Raw genomic sequence first — 20766 nt, forward strand, 5'->3', positions numbered from 1 at the left:
ATTGTTACCTATATAATGATAAATATATACATAGTTTATCTTCTTATATATTTTTAAATTTGTATATCATTTAAAACTAAAAGAAAATAAACTATGTTGTTAATTTTAATTAATCAAATAAAAATAAACTATATAAGAAAATAAATTATGTTGTTAATTTTTCTTTAATAAAAAGGCAAATCAATATGTAGTAATTATAACAATAGTTCATGATAAATAGGAAATATATTTAAATTAAATTAATAAATATATTTAATAATAGTAATTAAAAACCAAACGTTGGAATTTCTTTTCAAAACAAACACGTGAAACATTTTTCACTTGCACCGAACAAATAATAGATGGATAAAAAAACAATTTTAAGAGTGCTTGCTTCACATAATATAAACTTATAGAAAAGTTAAAAAGAAAAAACTAAAGTCAGCTAATTGAGTGTTAGTTCGATTGGCATCGGCATTGTTACTAGTGCAGGAGGACATGAAACACATTATACCCTAATTTAAGAGTTTTAGGGCTATGGATAATTTTAGATATTATATAAGAAAGAGCAGATGTAATAAAAACTTATAATCGTATTAATGTTAAAAATAATAATATCTGTCCAATTCTTTTAACTAATAATTATAACTTTCAGGATTTTTCTATATGTGTTACTTAGAGTTTAATAATATGATAAACTTTCTTTAGTTTAAATTTTTTTTGAAATTTGTGGTTTTAAATATATTATTATAGATATAGATTACAGATGAGTATTAGAATGGAATAAAATGTCAATAATTTATTTTTGGTTACTTTAGTCTCTCTACTTACATTATTTTAATCTTACGTGGCCCCTACAACACCATTTCTCTGATTCTTCATTCCAAACATTGCCGCCTTCTGTCCTGGTTTTTACATTTTGATTACCATCTTCTGTCTGTCTTAGAGAGTTTAGTTGAGTCAAGTTCAAGTAGCAAGCACTACAAAGTAGGATGAAAAGAAGATGATTGCTATCAGACCAAAGCCAAAGCACCAATCATTGATAGGATCATAACACAGACAAAGACCAAACATCATAGGACTCATCACATATATTTTTTTTAAGGTCCTGCAATATACTGTTATAAAATTATAAGATACATGAGGGGGACAAGGATATAGGCAGGGATATAAACATAATGATACATGATATCAGCGGACTCTGAATTTGCTGATCTGACCAGCCCTGGAGATACTAGGAGGCAAAACAATAAGATGGATAGGGCATCGATGAGGGTGAGCCGGAAGAAACTAGGAAAGACATTAACTAGGATGAAACATGCCTCGACAAAAGAGATACAGAAGGCTGCAATGTTTGGAATGAAGAACAAGAGAAATGCACCTCAAGGTTGTTTCCTGACTAGCTCCACATAAAGCACAAGTCGAGTTATCCGTTATTGATCTTCCACATCGCTCAATATTAGTCAACGAACGGTTGCGACTTAAAAGCCATAGTAACTATCGCACTCTTTTAGGAGTAATCGTCTAAAAGACTTGCCATAGGAACTCTTTAGGATCCAATTTATTCTTTGTAATTTGCGTGTAAGTAGCTGCTATAGGGAATCTACCACTTTAGTTTCCTCTCCACATACATGTATCATTCCCCAAACTAGTCCTTGGTGGACACATTGAAGCAATACGCAGGAGCATAGAGTAACCGAGATAAGAGGCAAAAGAAATCCAGTTGCACCCTCCATCAGGATGTGTCATGTTCGCACTCGGACTTTCTCACTACTATCGATAAGTGCAAGCAAAAGGGACCCAAATCCGGAATCCACACATCAATCCAAAATCTTTTCGTTTTACCATTGTCAACCGACCAACCAACATTCTTTTTAAGATCGCTCCATACCTTTACCAAGTAGCGTCACACATAAGTGCAATTATTTCTACTATTGAGTTTAAACACATTTCCCTCATTTTATATTTTGACCTTAAAATTCAAACCTAATAAGCATCCGGATTTCTTATGATTTCAGGAAAGATTTGTTTTGGTCTCGTAGATGACGAAAACCAGGGCTTGACATCTGTTAGAAAAAATAAATAAGAAAGATTGAGACAATAAAAAATAAAGTTAGTAAAATAAGATGGCTTTAAGGCATATAGAACATTTTGCTAAAGTTTTTTACATGCTTACAAGTAAGATACAAAAAAAAGTCCTCAACACTGCAAGTAAAATAGTAAAATTGACTAATAGTAATAGAAATGTCATTTATATGAATACTAAATAAATGTATCTTTTCGTAAGATTCCCTTCCATAAAGATATATCTTTTAATGAGATACAATTTTATAAGATTGTGTTGTCTTATAAGTAACTTTATATAAAGTTATGTCTTTATATGATAACTTTACATGCAAAAGTTATGTCTATACACCAACAAGTATAGAGTGCAATAGTAAAGCATGTTGCACTCCTAAGAAGAGAACGAAGTTCGAACCTTGGAGATGGGCATTGTTGGGAGAGTCAGCTACAAACCCTAAAAATGAATCGGTCTATACAGTATAATTATTCATCGATAATTATAATATACTTGACTTTTCTATACAATAAAATATTATTACCTACCAACACTATAAACTACTAACAATCCCATCTGCTAGTTTAACATGTTTGTAACTTATTTTTATCATTTTCCACACAAATAAATATCATGCATACAAAATGGTATCTCTTAATTTAAACTATCAATTAACGAATGTATTTCAGAATTCTAATGAAATTGTTAGTGTCCAAAAATTGAACCACTACTCCTAGTATTAGAAATGGAAATACACCACACATAATATTCATTTATATTTTTGTCAGAGATTATTCAGTTTTAGCACTAATATGACCATGTACTTATCTTATTCATAATAAACACTTCTTATGTCTATATAGGCAATGTTCTTTTAATGTTTCCATTACTTTAGACATTTAAACAATAAAGAATTAATTTCATTAAAAAGTATTCAAACACGTCCTTTGTACGTAGTGGACATTAAACTTGTTTTAGAATGAGTTTTACTAATGCATCACAAACAAATAACAATATCTTATTTTTACTATTTGAAAGTTGGATTTCCATTATTGGTGCCTAATAATAAGGTCAAAACTCATTTCTAATAGTAGTACTACTATTATGTAAAAATATCAACTTCAATCCCTTTTCTTTCTTTCTTTTTTTAAATTGGCATTAACAATTGATTTTATTTATCGACTTAATCCCTCTGGATTTAAATCCTTTATAAAATGCTCTTTCTTTCTTTAAAAAAAAAAGACAAATACATGTATTTAATTGTATTCTCAGTTCTAAAACTAATCTTAAATTTTAAACTAAAATTAATCACTAATTATTTATTATATGATTTATATGCAAGTACAACAAAATAAGTCATCAAGGCTGTTCACAACAAAATTTATAATATTCTTTAATTAATTTAAATATGTGGATTTTATAAACATACAATTATTGTTTTCATATATTCGATTTTCCGATACGTAAACTAGTTAATATTATAAACATAAATTATTAAATTATTATTATTTTTAACTGGAGTCGGTTGTACTGTGCGCGGTTATAAGTTGTTTCAACGATCGTAACTAAATATTAGTATCAGTAATTTTTTAACGGGTAAACTTAAAAAATAGTTACTTTTGTTTGTTTTAAATTACATTATAGTCATTTATGTTTAAAATATTTTGTTTTAGTCACTTATATTATCGTTTTGTTATGAAGTGGTCATTCTATCGCTAAACTCCGTTACCTTCTTAACTGCAATCCTGCGTGGCAGTTAACTGTCAACTTGGATATCTAATTGTTATGATGAAAATAATTTTTTAATCAAATAAATTTAATTTAGATTACCATGTAGTACATTTAAGTTGGCATTTAAAATTCATTTGGACTGTCACGTAAGACCGTCTTTAGGGAGGTAACGGAGCTTAATGGTAGAGTGATTATTTCGTAATAAAATGATAATATAAGTGATTAAAACGTAACATTTTTAATATAAATGACTAAAATATAAAATATACTGTAAGGAAAATAAAATAAAATTGATTATTTTTGGAGTTTACTTTTTTTTTTAATTTGTGGCTAAAATTAAAAAAAATAAGAGGTGCAGAAATTCAAGAAAGTGTAGTGCGGCCGTGGTGAAGGGCTCTCTGTCTGTTTTGTCAAGTGAAAGCTTGGTGGTGTGCGGTGTGCACATAGAACGCTTAATTTTAACGTCATTATTGTTAATAATTAGTAAAAACTTATTATCGTTAGTTTAAACTGCAATCCTCTTCAGTTGTTGTCTCTTCGAGTGTCGTTGGGTTCAATGTTTTCAGCGAAGATCTGAGGCACTTGGAACAATATAAACAGTAGATTGGGGTTTTAGGGAGGTCTTACATGGCGGCAACTTTACAGAGCCTCCGCTTCTGTGGGCCCGCCGCCTCTGTTCCGCCTGGCGGAAGCTTCGAAACGCTCAACCGTATACTGGCCGACCTCTGCACCCGTGTCAACCCTAAGGTAATCTGTTTCCGCTTTACTCCCTTGCTTTCTCTCTCCTTTGAAAGTGTATACAATTCGAAATTCCGTTTTCTTGATTCTTGGGATTTTGGCTAAGTACTACTAAACCCTTTAGCTATTAACAATAAGATCACTTCAACAATATATAATTGATTATATTTTCGTCGAATGGAGTTCTAATTTTCTCTCTGCATTATTGCGAACAGGAGGGAGCTCCTTTAGCATTGAAGAAGCACTTGGAAGAAGAAGCTCGTGAGCTTAGCGGGGAAGCATTCTCCCGTTTTATGGACCAGTTATATGACCGAATTTCAAGCTTATTGGAAAGTAACGATGTTGCACAAAACATGGGAGCTTTAAGAGCAATCGATGAGTTGATAGATGTGGCACTTGGGGAGAATGCCTCCAAGGTTTCCAAGTTTTCTAATTATATGCGGACTGTGTTTGAGGTTAAGCGTGATCCTGAAATACTCATCCTTGCTAGTAAAGTGCTTGGCCATCTAGCTAGAGCTGGTGGTGCAATGACTGCAGATGAAGTGGAGTTTCAGGTTTGTTGGTATATCCCTAATTTTTGTAGTGTAATTAGGGAAAATTATCAAGTATACGGCTCTTATTTCTCAGGTCAAAACTGCCCTGGAGTGGCTTCGTGGGGAGAGAATAGAGTATCGCCGTTTTGCTGCTGTCTTAATTTTGAAGGTGCGTGGGATGTGGAATTTTTATTGTTATTTAGGAACGGATTCTTGTAAAGGATTATTTGTTGATTTTATAGGATAAATTGCTCTATTGTTTAGTGACTTTTAGTTTATTTTTGCTGAAAAAATAATTCTATTGAAGGATTGCATTGTTATTACTATAGGAAATGGCAGAAAATGCTTCCACTGTATTCAATGTTCATGTACCTGAATTTGTGGATGCTATTTGGGTTGCATTGAGGGATCCAACATTGGCTGTTCGTGAACATGCTGTGGAGGCATTGCGAGCGTGCCTTCGTGTTATTGAAAAACGTGAGACACGCTGGCGTGTGCAGTGGTTAGTTTATTAATTTTTAAATTTTGGCATCTTACTCTTTTTCTTTTGATAAGTTTCAACTGAACAGAACATTAACATTCCTAGCTCTAAGATTTTCTTATATGAACATACGTATAAGATTTTCTTCATGGTTCTTAGTGTAGGCTAATCTTGGTGAGTTCAGGCTTGTTTACCGTTGTTACATTCCTTATCCTTTTGTTTGTTTGTTTGTCTTTTTTTGTGTGTGTGTGTGTGGGTGTGTGTAGATGAGTCAGGGTTTGTTGTTTCCTTTTTTGTGATTCTTATTATTGCAACTTAAGAACTTGTGAACTTAAAATTTCAAGTGTGTTTTTGGTGTTCTTTTCTATGTTAAACTGTTGGTGTTTCAACAGGTATTATCGGATGTTTGAGGCTACGCAAGATGGATTGGGAAAAAATGCTCCTATTCATAGTATACATGGTTCTTTGCTTGCAGTTGGAGAGCTTTTGAGGTCAGTGTTATAGTCTTATATGTTACATCAGTGCCACTTGAAATGATATATGATTGTATATGTGTTGTTTATTGGTACGTTGGAAAGAGTATTCTGCTTGCGTGCCATTGGCATACTGTGTTTTAGCCAAGTGTCCATCATTTACCTCTGTCATCCAATTCATGTTGGTGTTTGATGTGGATGAACTTAATCTGGTCAGGAACACTGGTGAATTTATGATGTCAAGGTATAGAGAAGTTGCTGAAATTGTGCTTAGATACTTAGAGCATCGTGATCGGCTTGTTCGGCTTAGCATAACTTCATTGCTACCTCGAATTGCTCATTTCCTGCGTGACAGATTTGTAACAAACTACCTGACGGTTAGTGATTGTTGCTCCTTAATAATTAGATTATTATTAAATGGCATGTAAACCTTTTTCTCTGGCAAGTTTTACTTAAATTATATGCATTTGGTTATTTGATATCTTGCAGATATGCATGAACCATATCCTTGCAGTTCTAAGAATACCAGCTGAACGTGCCAGTGGGTTTATTGCTCTTGGAGAGATGGCTGGTGCTTTGGATGGAGAACTTGTCCACTATTTGCCGACAATTACTTCTCACTTACGTGATGCAGTGAGTCTCATAGTCTCATGATTTATGGTTTGTCTTTTTGTTGCATTCTTTTGTGTGTGTCTTTTTTATTTAGACTTTTAAGTTTATGGTATTCTCATGTTTGCTTCCATATGCTTTATCTGTAGATTGCTCCACGCAGGGGTAGGCCCTCGCTTGAAGCTTTGGCTTGTGTTGGAAATATTGCAAAAGCCATGGGACCTGCAATGGAGTCCCATGTTCGTAGTCTCCTTGATGTTATGTTTGCTGCTGGTCTTTCTCCTACACTTGTTGAATCACTTGAGCAAATTACTGTCAGGTATGTGGGTAGCCATGGCCCTGTACTCAGATGCACTCAAAGACTGAGGGATATTAATCTCACAACTAATTGGTTCTGTTTCAGTATTCCATCTCTGCTTCCCACTATTCAAGATCGGCTTCTTGATTGCATTTCTTTGGTTCTTTCGAAGTCCCATTATTTTCATGCAAGGCCAGCTGCTGCCTTGGTTCGTGGCACTGCTGCAAATATTCCCCAGCCAGTGTCTGAGCTTGGTGGTTCTGCCCTTGTTCAGCTTGCTTTGCAGACTCTTGCTCGTTTTAATTTCAAGGTTTGCACGTCTATATTATACAGGTTTTCTTGTGGAGACTGTGCTAAGTACTCAACTATTCTTTGGTTTAGGGGCATGAACTTCTTGAGTTTGCAAGAGAATCAGTTGTTGTGTATCTTGATGATGAGGATGGAACCACTCGAAAAGATGCGGCCTTATGCTGTTGCAAATTAGTTGCAAATTCTTTTTCTGGTATCGCATCAGCACAATTTGGTTCCAGTCGTTCAAACCGAGCTGGAGGAATGCGAAGGCGTCTTGTTGAGGAGGTTTGTTGGCCTGTTCTAATTAGTAGTTATTAATGGTCATGAGATTTATGTAATCTAATTTACCTGTTTCAGGATCTTTCTGATGCATTTTGTATTTTTATAAATTGATTTGGGTCTTCCTGCAGCTTGTAGAGAAGCTTCTCATTGCAGCTGTTGCTGATGCTGATGTTACTGTTCGCCATTCAATATTTACCTCTCTCCATGGAAATAGAGGTTTTGATGATTTTTTAGCACAGGCTGATTGTCTGAGTGCAGTTTTTGCTGCTTTAAATGATGAGGTGCAATTAAATCTAATTTTATTTTGTCTAGAAAATTTCATCTTTATATGACTCTATCAATTATCATTGCTATATAGGCATATTAATTGTCTTGATGGTTGCTTGTCTTTTCTTAAATATTGAATTGCTGGATTATGAGAAAAGAACTAAAAAATGATGGGGTAACATATGCTAGGCATGAATGGGGCAGTGCTGTTTTATATAAAAGAAATTAGGAAATTAATAAGGGTAGGCATTTTCTTGCTCCAATTTGAAAAATAGGGTTTGTCTACTATTTCTCCCCACAGATAAAGAAGACTTCATATTTCCTGACTGTGTGAATCTTATCTTTGTCACATTTTCTGTTTCTATCATCATTAAATTTACGTGGTGTCTAATATCCACTTACTTGCTTTATCTTTCCTTAAGCTCTTCTTGAATCAACTTTCTTAATGCTGTTTTTCCCCTACAAATTAATATTTTTCTAAATCACTTTTGTTTTCGAAATGAGTTTTGCAAAAAGTGTGGAGACATGAAATTGCTTAGATCAAGGACAATCTCATTTAAGTCGATTATTGGCAATGGGCAGTATTTACAATGTGTTAAAAATGCTTTGCTTTTTGTTCCAAGTGTTACTTTGTTTTGCACTTTCATGAACACTTGAACGTTTCTCTTGCTATAGGATTTTGATGTGCGAGAATATGCTATATCAGTGGCTGGGAGGTTATCTGAGAAAAATCCTGCATATGTCCTTCCGGCTCTCCGTCGTCATCTCATACAGTTATTGACATATTTAGGGCAAAGGTAAACAAAACGAACTTCTGCCCTTTTTATGTGGCATCAGTTATTGACTTCTCTTGCATTGTCAGCAGTGCAGATAACAAATGCAAAGAAGAGAGTGCCAAGTTGCTTGGTTGTTTAATACGCAACTGTGAACGTCTAATACTGCCATATATTGCCCCGGTCCACAAGGTTTAATTTTTCACATGCTTTTATTTAGTTCTTTTAATTCTGCTTTCCACTTTTCTTATAGCTTCCTCCCCTCCTTACTTGTGATTCGTTCTTCATTATATTAAATATTTTACTTTTTAGGCTCTTGTGGCTCGACTACTTGAGGGCACTGGAGTCAATGCCAATAATGGTATCATCAGTGGAGTTCTTGTAACTGTTGGAGATCTTGCTAGAGTGGTGGGTCAATTTCTGTTTCTTTAGTTTTAACACATAAACCATTCTTGTAGGAAATTATTTGGCTTAATATACCTAGGAAAGAAGTCATAATTGCATCAATTGTGAATTTATAAGTTGCTGATATTCCCTCTGTTTGTCATCCTAGCTTGCTGTGTAACAAATTGCAGGTTTCCTTCTATAACTTGTTTTCTTACTATTATTTTTGGGATGCGACTTATTTTAGGGTGGTTTTGCAATGAGAGAATATATCCCGGAACTTATGCCTTTAATAGTTGAAGCACTATTGGATGGGGCAGCTGTCACAAAACGTGAAGTAGCTGTTGCTACTCTTGGTCACGTTGTACAGAGCACTGGGTATGTAGGACATTTTATGTTGCTTTGCTGTCTGTATGACCATATTGATTGTTATGTTGTCTCATGTTTGAATGCTATCTTTTCCAGTTTCTCCGAATGCACATGCTGATCACCTTTTATCCCTAGGGCTGTCTCTTGTGGAGCATGCATTGAAGCATTATGCATTTTAGGTCAGATGTATAGTAAATGATCATGGCATGCTTATATCCAAAGTTCTCTGTTTTTAAGATTTCAACTTGGCAGCTTAAGAAGAAGCATGATGGCCAACACTTGTTTCCAAGTTTTGAAAGCCAGTCCGTGTCTTCTGTATGTCTTGTTGATGTATTTCTTTCCAAAATCAATATCTACTTCTTTGATCACATGATATGCTAGAAATTTCATGTTTAATGAACATTGCATGTTACGCAAAACATTGACATTATCGTGCTTTATTTTATTTTCTAGTTGTTACGTTATCTCTGTACCATGGAGATGCTCAAATGACACCAACTAAATAAAAAAAAAGAGATTATATTCTGTTGTCTTAGCTTAGGATTAGGCCATGCACACTCTATATTTTTCATTATTCGGTGGCCAATCTTTGAACTATTATATTTCTGTTAATTTTTCCTTCCTGATTTTGATACTTCATTCTAGTTCTTTCATCAGGTAGCACTGGGATGTTTTTCCCCTCCTACACTATGTAGATATTACCTAGTCTGCCATCTGATCATTGGCCTAGTAGGTTTAACTGCCTTGTGTTTGTGCTGGAAAAACCATTCCTTGGCTACATAGAAAAGGTGTTTCTTGAGGAAATTGGCAAAGCAGAACTTAAAGAAGAGGGAGATGTTACTTCCTTTGAAAATAGTTGCTCATGGAAAATTTCTAGAGGAAACTTAGATTTTGCTGTATGATGCCATATCTATAAGTAGTGTTTCTTGTAATTTAGATGATATAACTCTTCCTGTATTCTTTTACAGCATCTTTTGGAGCACATTATCATTGACGTTAGGGTTTCAAAGTTCCCATCTTACTATTTGATGCTTGTTAATGGAATTGTTGTAGGAACTTTGAGCCAGATTCGCATTATGTAACTTATGAATGTATTATGTTACAATGCTTGCTGTTTTTGGGTTTCTGGTGTTATGAGGTTTTCCTGTATGGAATTTTCAGGTATGTTATTGCTCCATATAACGAATACCCGCAATTACTTGGCTTGCTTTTGAAGTTGTTGAATGGTGAGTTAGTGTGGTCTACCAGACGAGAAGTACTAAAGGTAATTGTTCTAGAACTTCACATCTAGTTAACTCTTTAGCCTCTTTGTGATGCTTAGTTCACTTCGGTTGTCTCCAGGTTCTTGGTATCATGGGTGCTTTGGATCCTCATGCACATAAAAAAAATCAACAAAGCCTTTCTGGGTCACATGGAGATGTTACCCATGCTGCCAGTGATTCAGGTCAACATATTCCATCTTCAATGGATGAACTATCCATGGACCTTTGGCCATCATTTGCTACATCTGAAGATTATTACTCCACCGTAGCGCTCAGCCTAATTTATTCTTCTTTCTAGCTTGCTTTTTAAACTTTTTTATCTGTTTCTGTTGAACCTTTTAATTTTTTGCTAAAATAAATGAACCCAGGTTGCTATAAACTCTCTCATGCGCATTCTTAGGGATCCTTCTCTTGCTAGTTATCACCAAAAGGTGGTTGGATCTCTTATGTTTATATTCAAGGTGTGTTCTGTATATGTGCCTTTTAAAAATGTTGTACTTATTTATCTTAATCCTTATGTTTTTAAAAATTTGTTAAAAATTTTTTGAAATCATTGACTTTGTTTTCTGCGAGGTTAGTCAATGGGTCTGGGTTGTGTTCCATACTTGCCAAAGGTTTGTTATCTATTAATTTTTTAGCTTAGTTTAGCTTTATGCTTTTCTTTCCGTTGGTTGATTACTAAATTCTCTTTTCTGTAGGTTTTACCGGATCTCTTTCAGATTGTTCGTACATGTGATGATCATCTGAAGGATTTTATAACATGGAAGCTGGGTACCCTTGTGTCAATTGTGCGACAGGTATATTTTTAGGTGTTGAAGATTTTCTGTGTAATTGACATTTGCTTTCTTTTGCCATTTGATTTTGAAGTTTTGATGTTCTCATGCAGCATATTCGTAAATATTTACCAGAGCTTCTATCTTTAATTTCTGAATTATGGTCATCATTCAGCTTGCCAGCTAGTAATCGTCCTTCACGTGGTTTTCCAGTATGTTTATTTTTTAGTTAACTGGTAGAAATAATTAGATAGATTATTTTCATTATTATTGTTATGTCATGATCTTATCTCTTAAACTTTCCCTACCTCTCTTGTTAGGTGCTGCATCTTGTTGAGCAGCTTTGCTTAGCTCTCAATGATGAATTCCGGAAGTATCTTCCTGCTATTCTTCCATGCTGCATTCAAGTATTGAGTGATGCTGAACGTTGCAATGATTACACCTATGTTCTTGACATTCTCCATACCCTAGAAGGGTTTGGCGGTTAGTTTTTTTCACTTATGGGACTTGAGTGAACTTTTTGCATTTTAAAGCTGCATGTTACCAGTCAACTGTGTGGGTTATGTATTTTGTAAGAAGAATAAATATCTGAATATAGCTTTATAAATCTCTTCTTTGTAAGTTACAAAAATTATGGCAGTGAAATTTTCATTTTTTATTCTAGTTGATCTCATTGATTAAGCTTTTATTTTCCTATCCCAACTAATTTGTCAGTTTTGAAGAACTGGAGCTTCTTGTTTTGCTCTATGTTTCCAATTTTAAGAATCTTAATTGATAATCTGTAAAGGATTTGTTATTATGATTACCATGTAGGGACATTGGATGAACATATGCATCTACTTCTTCCTGCCCTTATTCGTTTGTTCAAAGTGGATGCTTCAGTCGAGATAAGATGTGCTGCTATCAAAACTTTGATAAGATTGATACCTCGTGTTCAGGTAGGTAGCAACAACTTTAGTAACATTGAAGAATCAGTTATTTAGTTTTTTGTTATTACCTATGGATTTATGTTTTATCCAACCACCATTTATCTTGTTTGTGTTTTCATTTTTGTAAATCAGGTTGCAGGTCACATATCTTCTCTTGTTCATCACTTGAAGCTAGTTTTAGATGGGTGAGTCGTCTGTTCCTTGATTTAACACGTATGCATCTAGAAAGATTGCCTTTTCTGACATATTTGTGGTCCATCACTTGCCTTTTGTCTTGAGTATTAGTGTGCATGCATCTTTCCAGATCATGTCATATGCTACAATTAACTGACAATTTTTGACGAAGAAACTCGTATCAAATCATTTTTTCTTGTAATTTTAAATCTTTGTGATACTTTGTATGGAAAGTAATAATTGGTCAGCCAAATAATATGTTTCACAACATTAGGAAATTTTGTACTAACGATCATAACTGATGGATGGTTCTAACGGGTTGGAACATTGCGAGAGCTGAGAATGTTAAAGGAGGCTCCATGGGAGCCACCTTTCTATTTTTATGGATTATACCTGTAATTATTTTGTTTATAGGAAAAATGATGAGCTCCGTAAGGATGCTGTTGATGCACTTTGTTGTTTGGCTCATTCCCTTGGAGAAGACTTCACTATTTTTATCCCTTCAATACACAAGCTTCTGTTGAGACATCGCTTGCGGGTATTGCTTCTTACCATGTCATTACTGTCATTATTTGCTTGGAATACTTGTTCTCTGCTCCTTTACATTGTCAAATTTAATCAAAAATAAATTTTCAGCATAAGGAATTTGAGGAAATTGAAGGTCGTTTAAGGCGGCGGGAGCCATTAATTGTGGGGAGCTCGGCTGCACAACAATTGAGTCGACAACTTCCAGTGGAGGTTGTTAGTGACCCATTAGATGATGTGGAAAATGATCCTTATGAAGATGTCAGTGATGTGCAAAGACATTCTAGAGGTCACCAGGTATCCTCCTTTTCTGATTCTATGATGGGCTGCTTATATTTTTTGTTTTCTGCATACCTTAGTTGTTAATTTCTAAACATGTCAAGACTGTCTAGTGCTTGTTAGGGGAGGAAGTTTGGAGATTATCTTCTCTGCTTATCCGTAAAACTTATTAAATATCTCCTTGAGTATAAATTTGATATTGATTTACCCTAAGGATGTCTTAGGCTATCTTTAAGTTGTTGGATGGACGAGGTATCTAGTTAAGTGAATTGGCTATGCTACTTTGTTTTAGAAAAAGATATGATGGCACTGTAGTAGTCTCACAGTTTACATGGAGAAGTTGGATAAAATTGAATGCATGGTCAGCCAATCTCTTATTTGGAATTGGGAATATCAAATTTTATGTGGTAGCAGGTAGGAGTGGCAAAATAAGCTTTGACCAAAATCATTCAGAAGCCTGAATCCAAATTGGTGGGAACATAATTAAAGGGAAAAAAAAAAGTTGCTTAACCTGCTTAAGCTGAACCAGAAATGATCATATAGAAAATCCTAAGGAATCGAACCTGAATGATTTGATTATGAAAAGCCAAGCTCTAAAAGTTGTTATGAAATGGTTTCATCTTCCATAAAGTCTAAAAACAACTTGACTAGCCTGAACCCTATCTTGAAATGACTCAAACCTGACATGACCTAAACCCGAATCCAGCCCCTTCATTTGCCACCTCAACATACAAGTAATCTGCTATGTAACTTGTTCCTGGGCTTTTTTTGCTGTTCCTGCTGTGAGCTTCTGAAGTGGAAGGGCTTATGTTGCACTGGTTTTACATGAATTTCTGGGCTGTTGGTTTTTCTATTGTGGATGTGAGCATCAACAATGTGTATACATCATTCTTAATCTTGTGTAGTTTCTCTATGGTGTATGCTTGTTGGATACACAGAATTTGGCATTTCTGCCTTTCACCTTATGCTCTATATTGATATAATTGTCCTTTCAAGTTACAAGTGATGTTATATTTGTTTTGTTTTGTTAACAAGTACCTCATGTACATTATTTCATGTAATTTAGAGGCTTGTCTGATGTAAAAGTCTGTTTATAGGTCAATGATGGTCGGTTGCGCACTGCTGGAGAGGCTTCTCAGCGCAGTACCAAAGAAGATTGGGCAGAATGGATGAGGCATTTTAGCATTGAACTTTTAAAAGAATCTCCTTCGCCAGCATTACGAACCTGTGTTCGGCTAGCGCAATTACAGGTATGTTATGAAGTATATGTTTGTATATCCTTTACTTTGGGGTTAGGTTCCTAATCTGTTCCTTTTGCAGCCATTTGTTGGTCGTGAATTGTTTGCCGCTGGTTTTGTTAGTTGCTGGTCTCAACTGAATGAATCTAGTCAGAGGCAGTTAGTTCGAAGTTTAGAGATGGCATTTTCTTCTCCCAATATTCCTCCTGAAATTTTGGCCACTCTTCTTAACTTGGTATGTCCATTCAGCCAATGTCTGTTCCCTATTTTACCTAAGCTGTCTGATTCCTTTTTCCTTCTATTTTATTTTACTAAGCTATTAGATTTGTTCATGCGTGATCTTCTTTTCAACTCTGTTTATAGGAGAGTGTCCTTTATAAGATTCACTTTAATGGTGGCATACTAATCTGCATGCGATCAAATATTATTTTGTTGTTTTTGATTCTTGCTCTCTGCAGGGTTTAAAGAGTTGATATAATCTAACTGTTCCATGCACAATATTAGAAATTTTATAGTAAAAATCAACTTGAGAAAAATATAAGCAATTGTGTGATAACGAAGCCCCTTTGCTGTATTCAAAAGCATTTGTAACACGCATCACCTATTTGCTGGGTGAATCTGGATACCATACATTTAATAGAGAATCTAATGTTTGTCAAACTTTAAAATACGTTGCACTCAAACAACTTAGTGCCCTTCTTTGGTCATCTACAAATCTCTTTCTTTAAAAAAGCAAATGTGTTTCAGGCTGAATTCATGGAACATGATGAAAGACCTCTTCCTATAGACATCCGTCTACTTGGTGCACTTGCTGAAAAGGTATGTGTTCTTTGAGAAAGGCTTTGCTGCATTATGATTCTTTATGTCCTTTGTACAGTGAAATATTTATCTTCCTTATCAAATATCAGTGTCGAGCTTTTGCCAAGGCTCTACATTACAAAGAAATGGAATTCGAAGGTGCCTTCTCAAAAAAGATGGATGCTAACCCTGTTTCTGTAGTTGAAGCCCTCATACACATAAATAATCAGTTACACCAGCATGAGGTGAATAAAAATATATCCTGTGTGTGGTTTTTCTATCTACTTGCTTTGCCCCTAATATTTTGTCTATTTATTAGGTCTAAATGTATTTTTTTTAACCTTTTTAGGCTGCTGTTGGAATATTGACCTATGCCCTACAAAATTTGGATGTTCAGTTGAAGGAGTCATGGTATTGGACATTTGATTTTCCTATTGCTTTACGTGATTCTCTAGAGCTTTTATGTTGCTGTAGTTTTCTGCTTGTCGTTCCCATAATTACTATTTCATACTGCCTTACTCAAATACAAAGGCTTGTCAAAATGGGGGAAAATAAGAAAATGTAATTACATGTTTGTATTTATTAGGTATGAGAAGCTGCAGAGATGGGATGATGCTCTCAAGGCATACACTGCCAAAGCCACTCAAGCATCAAGCCCACATCTTGTTCTAGAGGCTACACTAGGTATCAACTTTAGCACGATGACTTGTTTAATTATTGGTTATATTCTTATTTCTTTTAACGCTTGCATGCTCTTGATTACCGTATTCTTCAAAATGAAGGAAAGGAATTATCTTAATTTCTCTAAAAGAAAACAAATAAAGATTGCTGCAGGTTTATCTAACTAGGATGGCATATTGTAATCTGAGAACTTCAAAATTCTCTTTGTTTATGTGGGACAGTTGTATGTTTAAGGTTTTATGACATATTTGAGTTATTTTTTCACCATTCTTATTTAGGAGAAAAGATTTTTTGCAACGCTTATTGTTTACACATTGTCCAACTTAGAACGGGTGTGGATCTTTATCAGAAATGAAAAAGCAAAAGTCTTCTTGAATTAAAAAAAAAAAATTATCAGTGCAAGAAAAACATCAGTAGTCACACTCTGAAGCACTTTACTGTAGCAAAACAGACACTGATGGTTTAGCACCCTTTCTCTTTCATTTTTTTTTCAAATGGTAAATAAATGTGTATGGAAATATTTAGGGATCAGAGTTTTCTTTTTTCTTTGAAGGTCTTTTGATAGACAAAGCACCTCACTTGTTCTATTGAAGTTTATGTTTCTCTTCACCTTTTTTTTTTTCAAAAGAAATGAGTGTGTTTTCCACTCTGGAAATTATTGTTGGTTGCAGTAGTAAGGTTGTGTAAATATATCGAATTATCAATAGTTATTTTGGTTTTCATTTGCTCAAGTAAAAATTTCACATATCTTTTTTGTACCTCATAGTAATTTGAGCTTAGAAAATATATTTTACTTCCTATAGTTTCTTGAAACATTTTAATGCATTGCGTATGTTACAGGACGGATGCGATGCCTTGCTGCTTTGGCTCGATGGGAAGAGCTTAACAACTTGTGTAAAGAGTATTGGACTCCAGCTGAGCCCTCTGCTCGATTGGAAATGGCACCAATGGTTGGTTGTTTATGTTGTTGTAGATGCCAAGATATTCAATATCATGCTTGTATTTATGAGTTTATTATTCTAGGCTGCAAATGCTGCTTGGAATATGGGAGAATGGGATCAAATGGCGGAGTATGTCTCTCGATTAGATGATGGTGATGAAACCAAACTTCGGGGTTTAGGGAACACTGCTGCTAGTGGTGATGGAAGCAGCAATGGTACATTCTTCAGAGTTGTTCTATTAGTTCGGAGGGGAAAGGTAAGTTTTCTATCCGTACTCTTCCTTTTTTCTATTATTTCTTGTGAATGCTATCATTTACTTCTCTATAACATTTCTCAGTATGATGAGGCACGCGAATATGTTGAGAGAGCTAGAAAGTGCCTAGCAACAGAGCTTGCTGCTTTGGTTAGTCTCCACAGTCCTTAAAATTTTTGAACTGCTTATTAGATTGTCTTCTGGGGTACTGTTTACTTGTTTCCTTTGGCATCATTCATTTCATTCTTTATTCTTTGTTGGAGTGACAATTATAAGGTTCTTTCTTTGAATGTAATGAAAATGATGAAATTACATGATAGAACTTTAGGATCTCCCCCCCCCCTCTAAAAAAAAAAAGGAAAAAAGAAAAAAAAAACGGTTTAGGTTACTGGATGAATAGTAGTTTATTTCTAATTTTTTGTAGCAGTTCCTTGAAAGGTACCATTGTGATTTCTAGTTAAGAAAGTTTACAAATTCTTTTACGCTGACTTCATGATTTTTAATACCTTCTTCTTAAGGTTTTGGAAAGCTATGAGCGTGCTTACAGCAATATGGTCCGTGTTCAGCAGCTTTCAGAACTAGAGGAGGTTTATTCTACATATATTTTTGGATTCAGTTTGTTGCTTTTTAGTTCTTTTCGGTAAGCAAGAATGATACTCAGGGAAGCCATCATTTATTGCAGGTCATAGATTATTGCACGCTCCCTGTGGGAAATCCAGTTGCTGAAGGCCGGCGTGCCCTAATTCGCAATATGTGGACTGAGAGGATACAAGGTGCAAAACGTAATGTTGAGGTAAACAATAACATTGGCAAAGTGTTTTCCACTCTGTCTATTAGTATTGCTATCGTTAAACTATATTCAGTGGGTAGTTTTTCTGTATATAATACTATGAAGTTATAATTGGCAGACCGAAAAAGAGAGAAATTCTTTCTACCTTTATTTTTATATAATAAATAATAGTTTTAAGTGCTTATTTGTTGTCCCCATTCTTTAATTTCCTCTTTCATTTTTTATCTTTTCCTTTAATGTAAGGATGTTCCAATATTTACTTCAAGTATCTTTTTCAAGGTGATACGAGATTGAGCTTTATTTTCTATGGGATCCCAGCTGCCTCTTTATTTCTCTAGAAGTCTCTTTATCCTCCCTGCCAAGCTTCCCTCCCCACTGCCGTGCCTTTTTTCACTGTAGCACTTGTATTTTGCTTTAGCTTAACATTGTTTAGTGACTTTCTTAAGAAAACATTATTTGAGGTCTGCATAGGTCAGTATGGAAAGATTTAATACTTCAGATTTCAGTTAGGATGGCAGCTCAATCTGTACTTGCTGACAGTTGTCTTATGATGCATGTTTACTATCTAACAAGTTTGTATTATGGTGCTAATCTTATAGGCAATTGAAAGGGCTATCCTTGTAAACCAGCCTCTTTTGGCTGTTAGAGCTGTTGTTCGCTAAGTATTCACATTTTCTCAAGTGGAATGAGTTTAGTGCTGTTTGTACTCTTTCCCCTGCTATGTGTCTCATTATCATTATGCTTGTTAGTTGATTATATTTTCAAATATGCAGGTCTGGCAAGGTCTTTTGGCTGTTAGAGCTCTTGTTTTACCTCCAACTGAAGATATTGAAACCTGGCTCAAGTTTGCTTCTCTTTGTCGGAAGAATGGAAGGATAAGTCAAGCTAGGTCTACCTTAATTAAGCTCTTACAGGTCTCTACTTCTTGCATTTTCTAAACCTGCCAGAATATGAAAGTGTGCTTATTTTCTTACTTTGACCTTATTTTGGATGTTGCATAGTATGATCCGGAAGCGTCTCCTGAAAATGTAAGATATCACGGGCCTCCTCAAGTTATGCTGGCTTACTTGAAATATCAATGGTCGCTTGGTGATGATCATAAGCGAAAGGAAGCATTTGCCAGACTGCAGGTATCCTCTTTCAATCAAGTGCACTTCTCTTTGTTCTAGCTTGTCTTGCATAATCTACTATAATGTGTACACCTTCTGGTGAGCATTTACTACTCATTTCTAAGTTCTTAGCAGTTACACGATTCACATCACCATTGCAGAATTTGGCTAGAGAGTTTTCAATTTCCCTAAATATCCAATCTATTGCATCAACTGCTTCAATGAGTGGTACAAATGCAAATGTTCCACTCCTGGCTCGCGTGTATCATAAACTTGGAGCTTGGCAGTGGTCACTAGCACCTGGATTGGATGACGATTCCATACAAGGTAGCTAATAGCTTGGTATTACTTCTTTTGCAGTATATTTTCGTCATTTTCATCAGATTACTTGTTATGGAACCAAATAAAGGAAGCATTTTTTATTGGTTCATGAATGCTTGAAATTTTTATCTTTTTTTTTCCCTCTTGGTAAATGATTTTTTATTTTTGTCCATAGAGATCCTGACAGCATTTAGGAATGCCACTCAATGTGCGACAAAATGGGCAAAAGCATGGCATGCATGGCGTTGTTCAATACAGCTGTCATGTCTCATTATACTTTAAGAGGTTTTCAACTATGCCTCTCAGTTCGTTGTTGCAGCTGTCACTGGATATTTCCATTCAATAGCATGTGCAGCAACACAAAGGTGTCAATGACAGTCTACAGGTATGTTGACTGTATAAAAGGTCATTTCAAATTATGTTTTAGCAAAATTTAGGCTTATAATTGTACATATTCTTCAATGATTGCAATTGTTTTTTCTTTGGGATCTTACCTATTTTCTATTACCTTATCAACTTCTACTTTGATAACTTGGCGGGGCCTTTCTAAGCATTTTTCTTAAACTCTATTATTTTTTCAGGATATACTTCGCCTTCTTACCTTGTGGTTTAACCATGGAGCTACCTCAGAAGTGCAAATGGCCCTACAGATAGGATTTTCCCATGTTAATATCAACACTTGGCTAGTTGTTTTACCTCAAATAATTGCTAGAATCCATTCAAATAACCATGCTGTGAGAGAACTCATACAATCACTTTTGGTGCGAATTGGGCAAAGTCATCCTCAGGTTTGTCTTGATTATTTATGTTCTTCTTCAATATTTATCATTTAAGAATGTTAGCCAAGTAGTGTATGAATTGCTTTGAAAGCTTAAAATCCTCCTTTTTTGTGTTTATCTTACTATTTGTTAGTCCAAGTAACAGATGTTAATTTGCATTTATATATGCTTCAAGTGAAAAGTATGTATAGAAAGTTATAGGAAGAGTTCTTTTCATGGAAATTGTATTATTGGGATTAAATGTTGCTCACAAGTAATGAATGGAATTTGAGATACCCATGAGAAGAGGCAATGTGGAGTCATTCATGTGGACAAGCAGGATAGAAATAGGTGCAACAACTGTGGTCTGGTGAAAATGGGAGTTCTGGTGTGGCTAGTAAGTATGAAAATGGAGAGTTCTGGTTCTTTATGGTAGTACTAGACGAAGGATGCAGTAACTATGAAATGTCTGTAGCTATATTACAATTGTGCAAGTATCTAGATTATCAAGAAAAGGGCGTCTTGTTATACTTAAATTGACAGTCACAACTACCATGGCAATCAAACTTTTCCACTGACTCTAAACTCGATAGATCATTTAGTTCAGAAATCGTATCTCAAGGCTTGTTAAGTCATGATCATTAATTAATAATAGTAATAAATCTGAT

At 34.9% G+C, this 20766-nt stretch overlaps 1 protein-coding gene across 3 annotated transcripts; it reads left to right on the plus strand.

Moving 5' to 3' along the window:
- The first annotated feature begins 4121 nt into the window (after positions 1-4121).
- LOC121203621 (serine/threonine-protein kinase TOR) lies at positions 4122-19628 on the plus strand. 3 transcript variants are annotated; one of them, XM_041108192.1, is made up of 41 exons: positions 4124-4516; positions 4723-5061; positions 5135-5209; positions 5370-5542; positions 5914-6012; positions 6212-6371; positions 6484-6627; positions 6753-6922; positions 7007-7211; positions 7283-7477; positions 7603-7755; positions 8417-8538; positions 8604-8706; positions 8827-8922; positions 9146-9276; positions 10429-10531; positions 10609-10794; positions 10898-10990; positions 11108-11143; positions 11228-11326; positions 11416-11514; positions 11623-11785; positions 12116-12240; positions 12364-12416; positions 12820-12943; positions 13042-13227; positions 14307-14459; positions 14530-14682; positions 15195-15266; positions 15356-15490; positions 15595-15656; positions 15832-15929; positions 16767-16876; positions 16950-17123; positions 17205-17270; positions 17639-17707; positions 17803-17913; positions 18684-18824; positions 18912-19040; positions 19181-19346; positions 19516-19628. In XM_041108192.1, the coding sequence occupies exons 1-41, from the start codon at positions 4397-4399 to the stop codon at positions 19620-19622; spliced, it is 5298 nt and encodes a 1765-aa protein (XP_040964126.1). In that variant the 5' UTR covers positions 4124-4396; the 3' UTR covers positions 19623-19628. The 3 variants fall into 3 exon arrangements, with proteins under 3 accessions (XP_040964128.1, XP_040964126.1, XP_040964127.1); XM_041108193.1 differs by having other exon boundaries at positions 4125-4516; positions 8607-8706; XM_041108194.1 differs by lacking the exons at positions 18912-19040; positions 19181-19346; positions 19516-19628 and adding an exon at positions 18510-18599 and having other exon boundaries at positions 4122-4516; positions 18684-18821.
- Positions 19629-20766: the final 1138 nt, after the last annotated feature.

Source organism: Gossypium hirsutum, chromosome D12 (genome assembly GCF_007990345.1).
Source record: "Gossypium hirsutum isolate 1008001.06 chromosome D12, Gossypium_hirsutum_v2.1, whole genome shotgun sequence".
NCBI classification, from domain to species: domain Eukaryota; kingdom Viridiplantae; phylum Streptophyta; class Magnoliopsida; order Malvales; family Malvaceae; genus Gossypium; species Gossypium hirsutum.

Bases quoted from the DNA above. Each gene is read 5' to 3' on its own strand.
- LOC121203621 (XM_041108192.1), top strand. From the start codon at position 4,397: ATGGCGGCAACTTTACAGAGCCTCCGCTTCTGTGGGCCCGCCGCCTCT. The intron at 5,543-5,913 runs GTTAGTTTATTA...GTGTTTCAACAG, and splicing joins ACACGCTGGCGTGTGCAGTG to GTATTATCGGATGTTTGAGG. The intron at 11,327-11,415 runs GTATATTTTTAG...GTTCTCATGCAG, and splicing joins TTGTGTCAATTGTGCGACAG to CATATTCGTAAATATTTACC.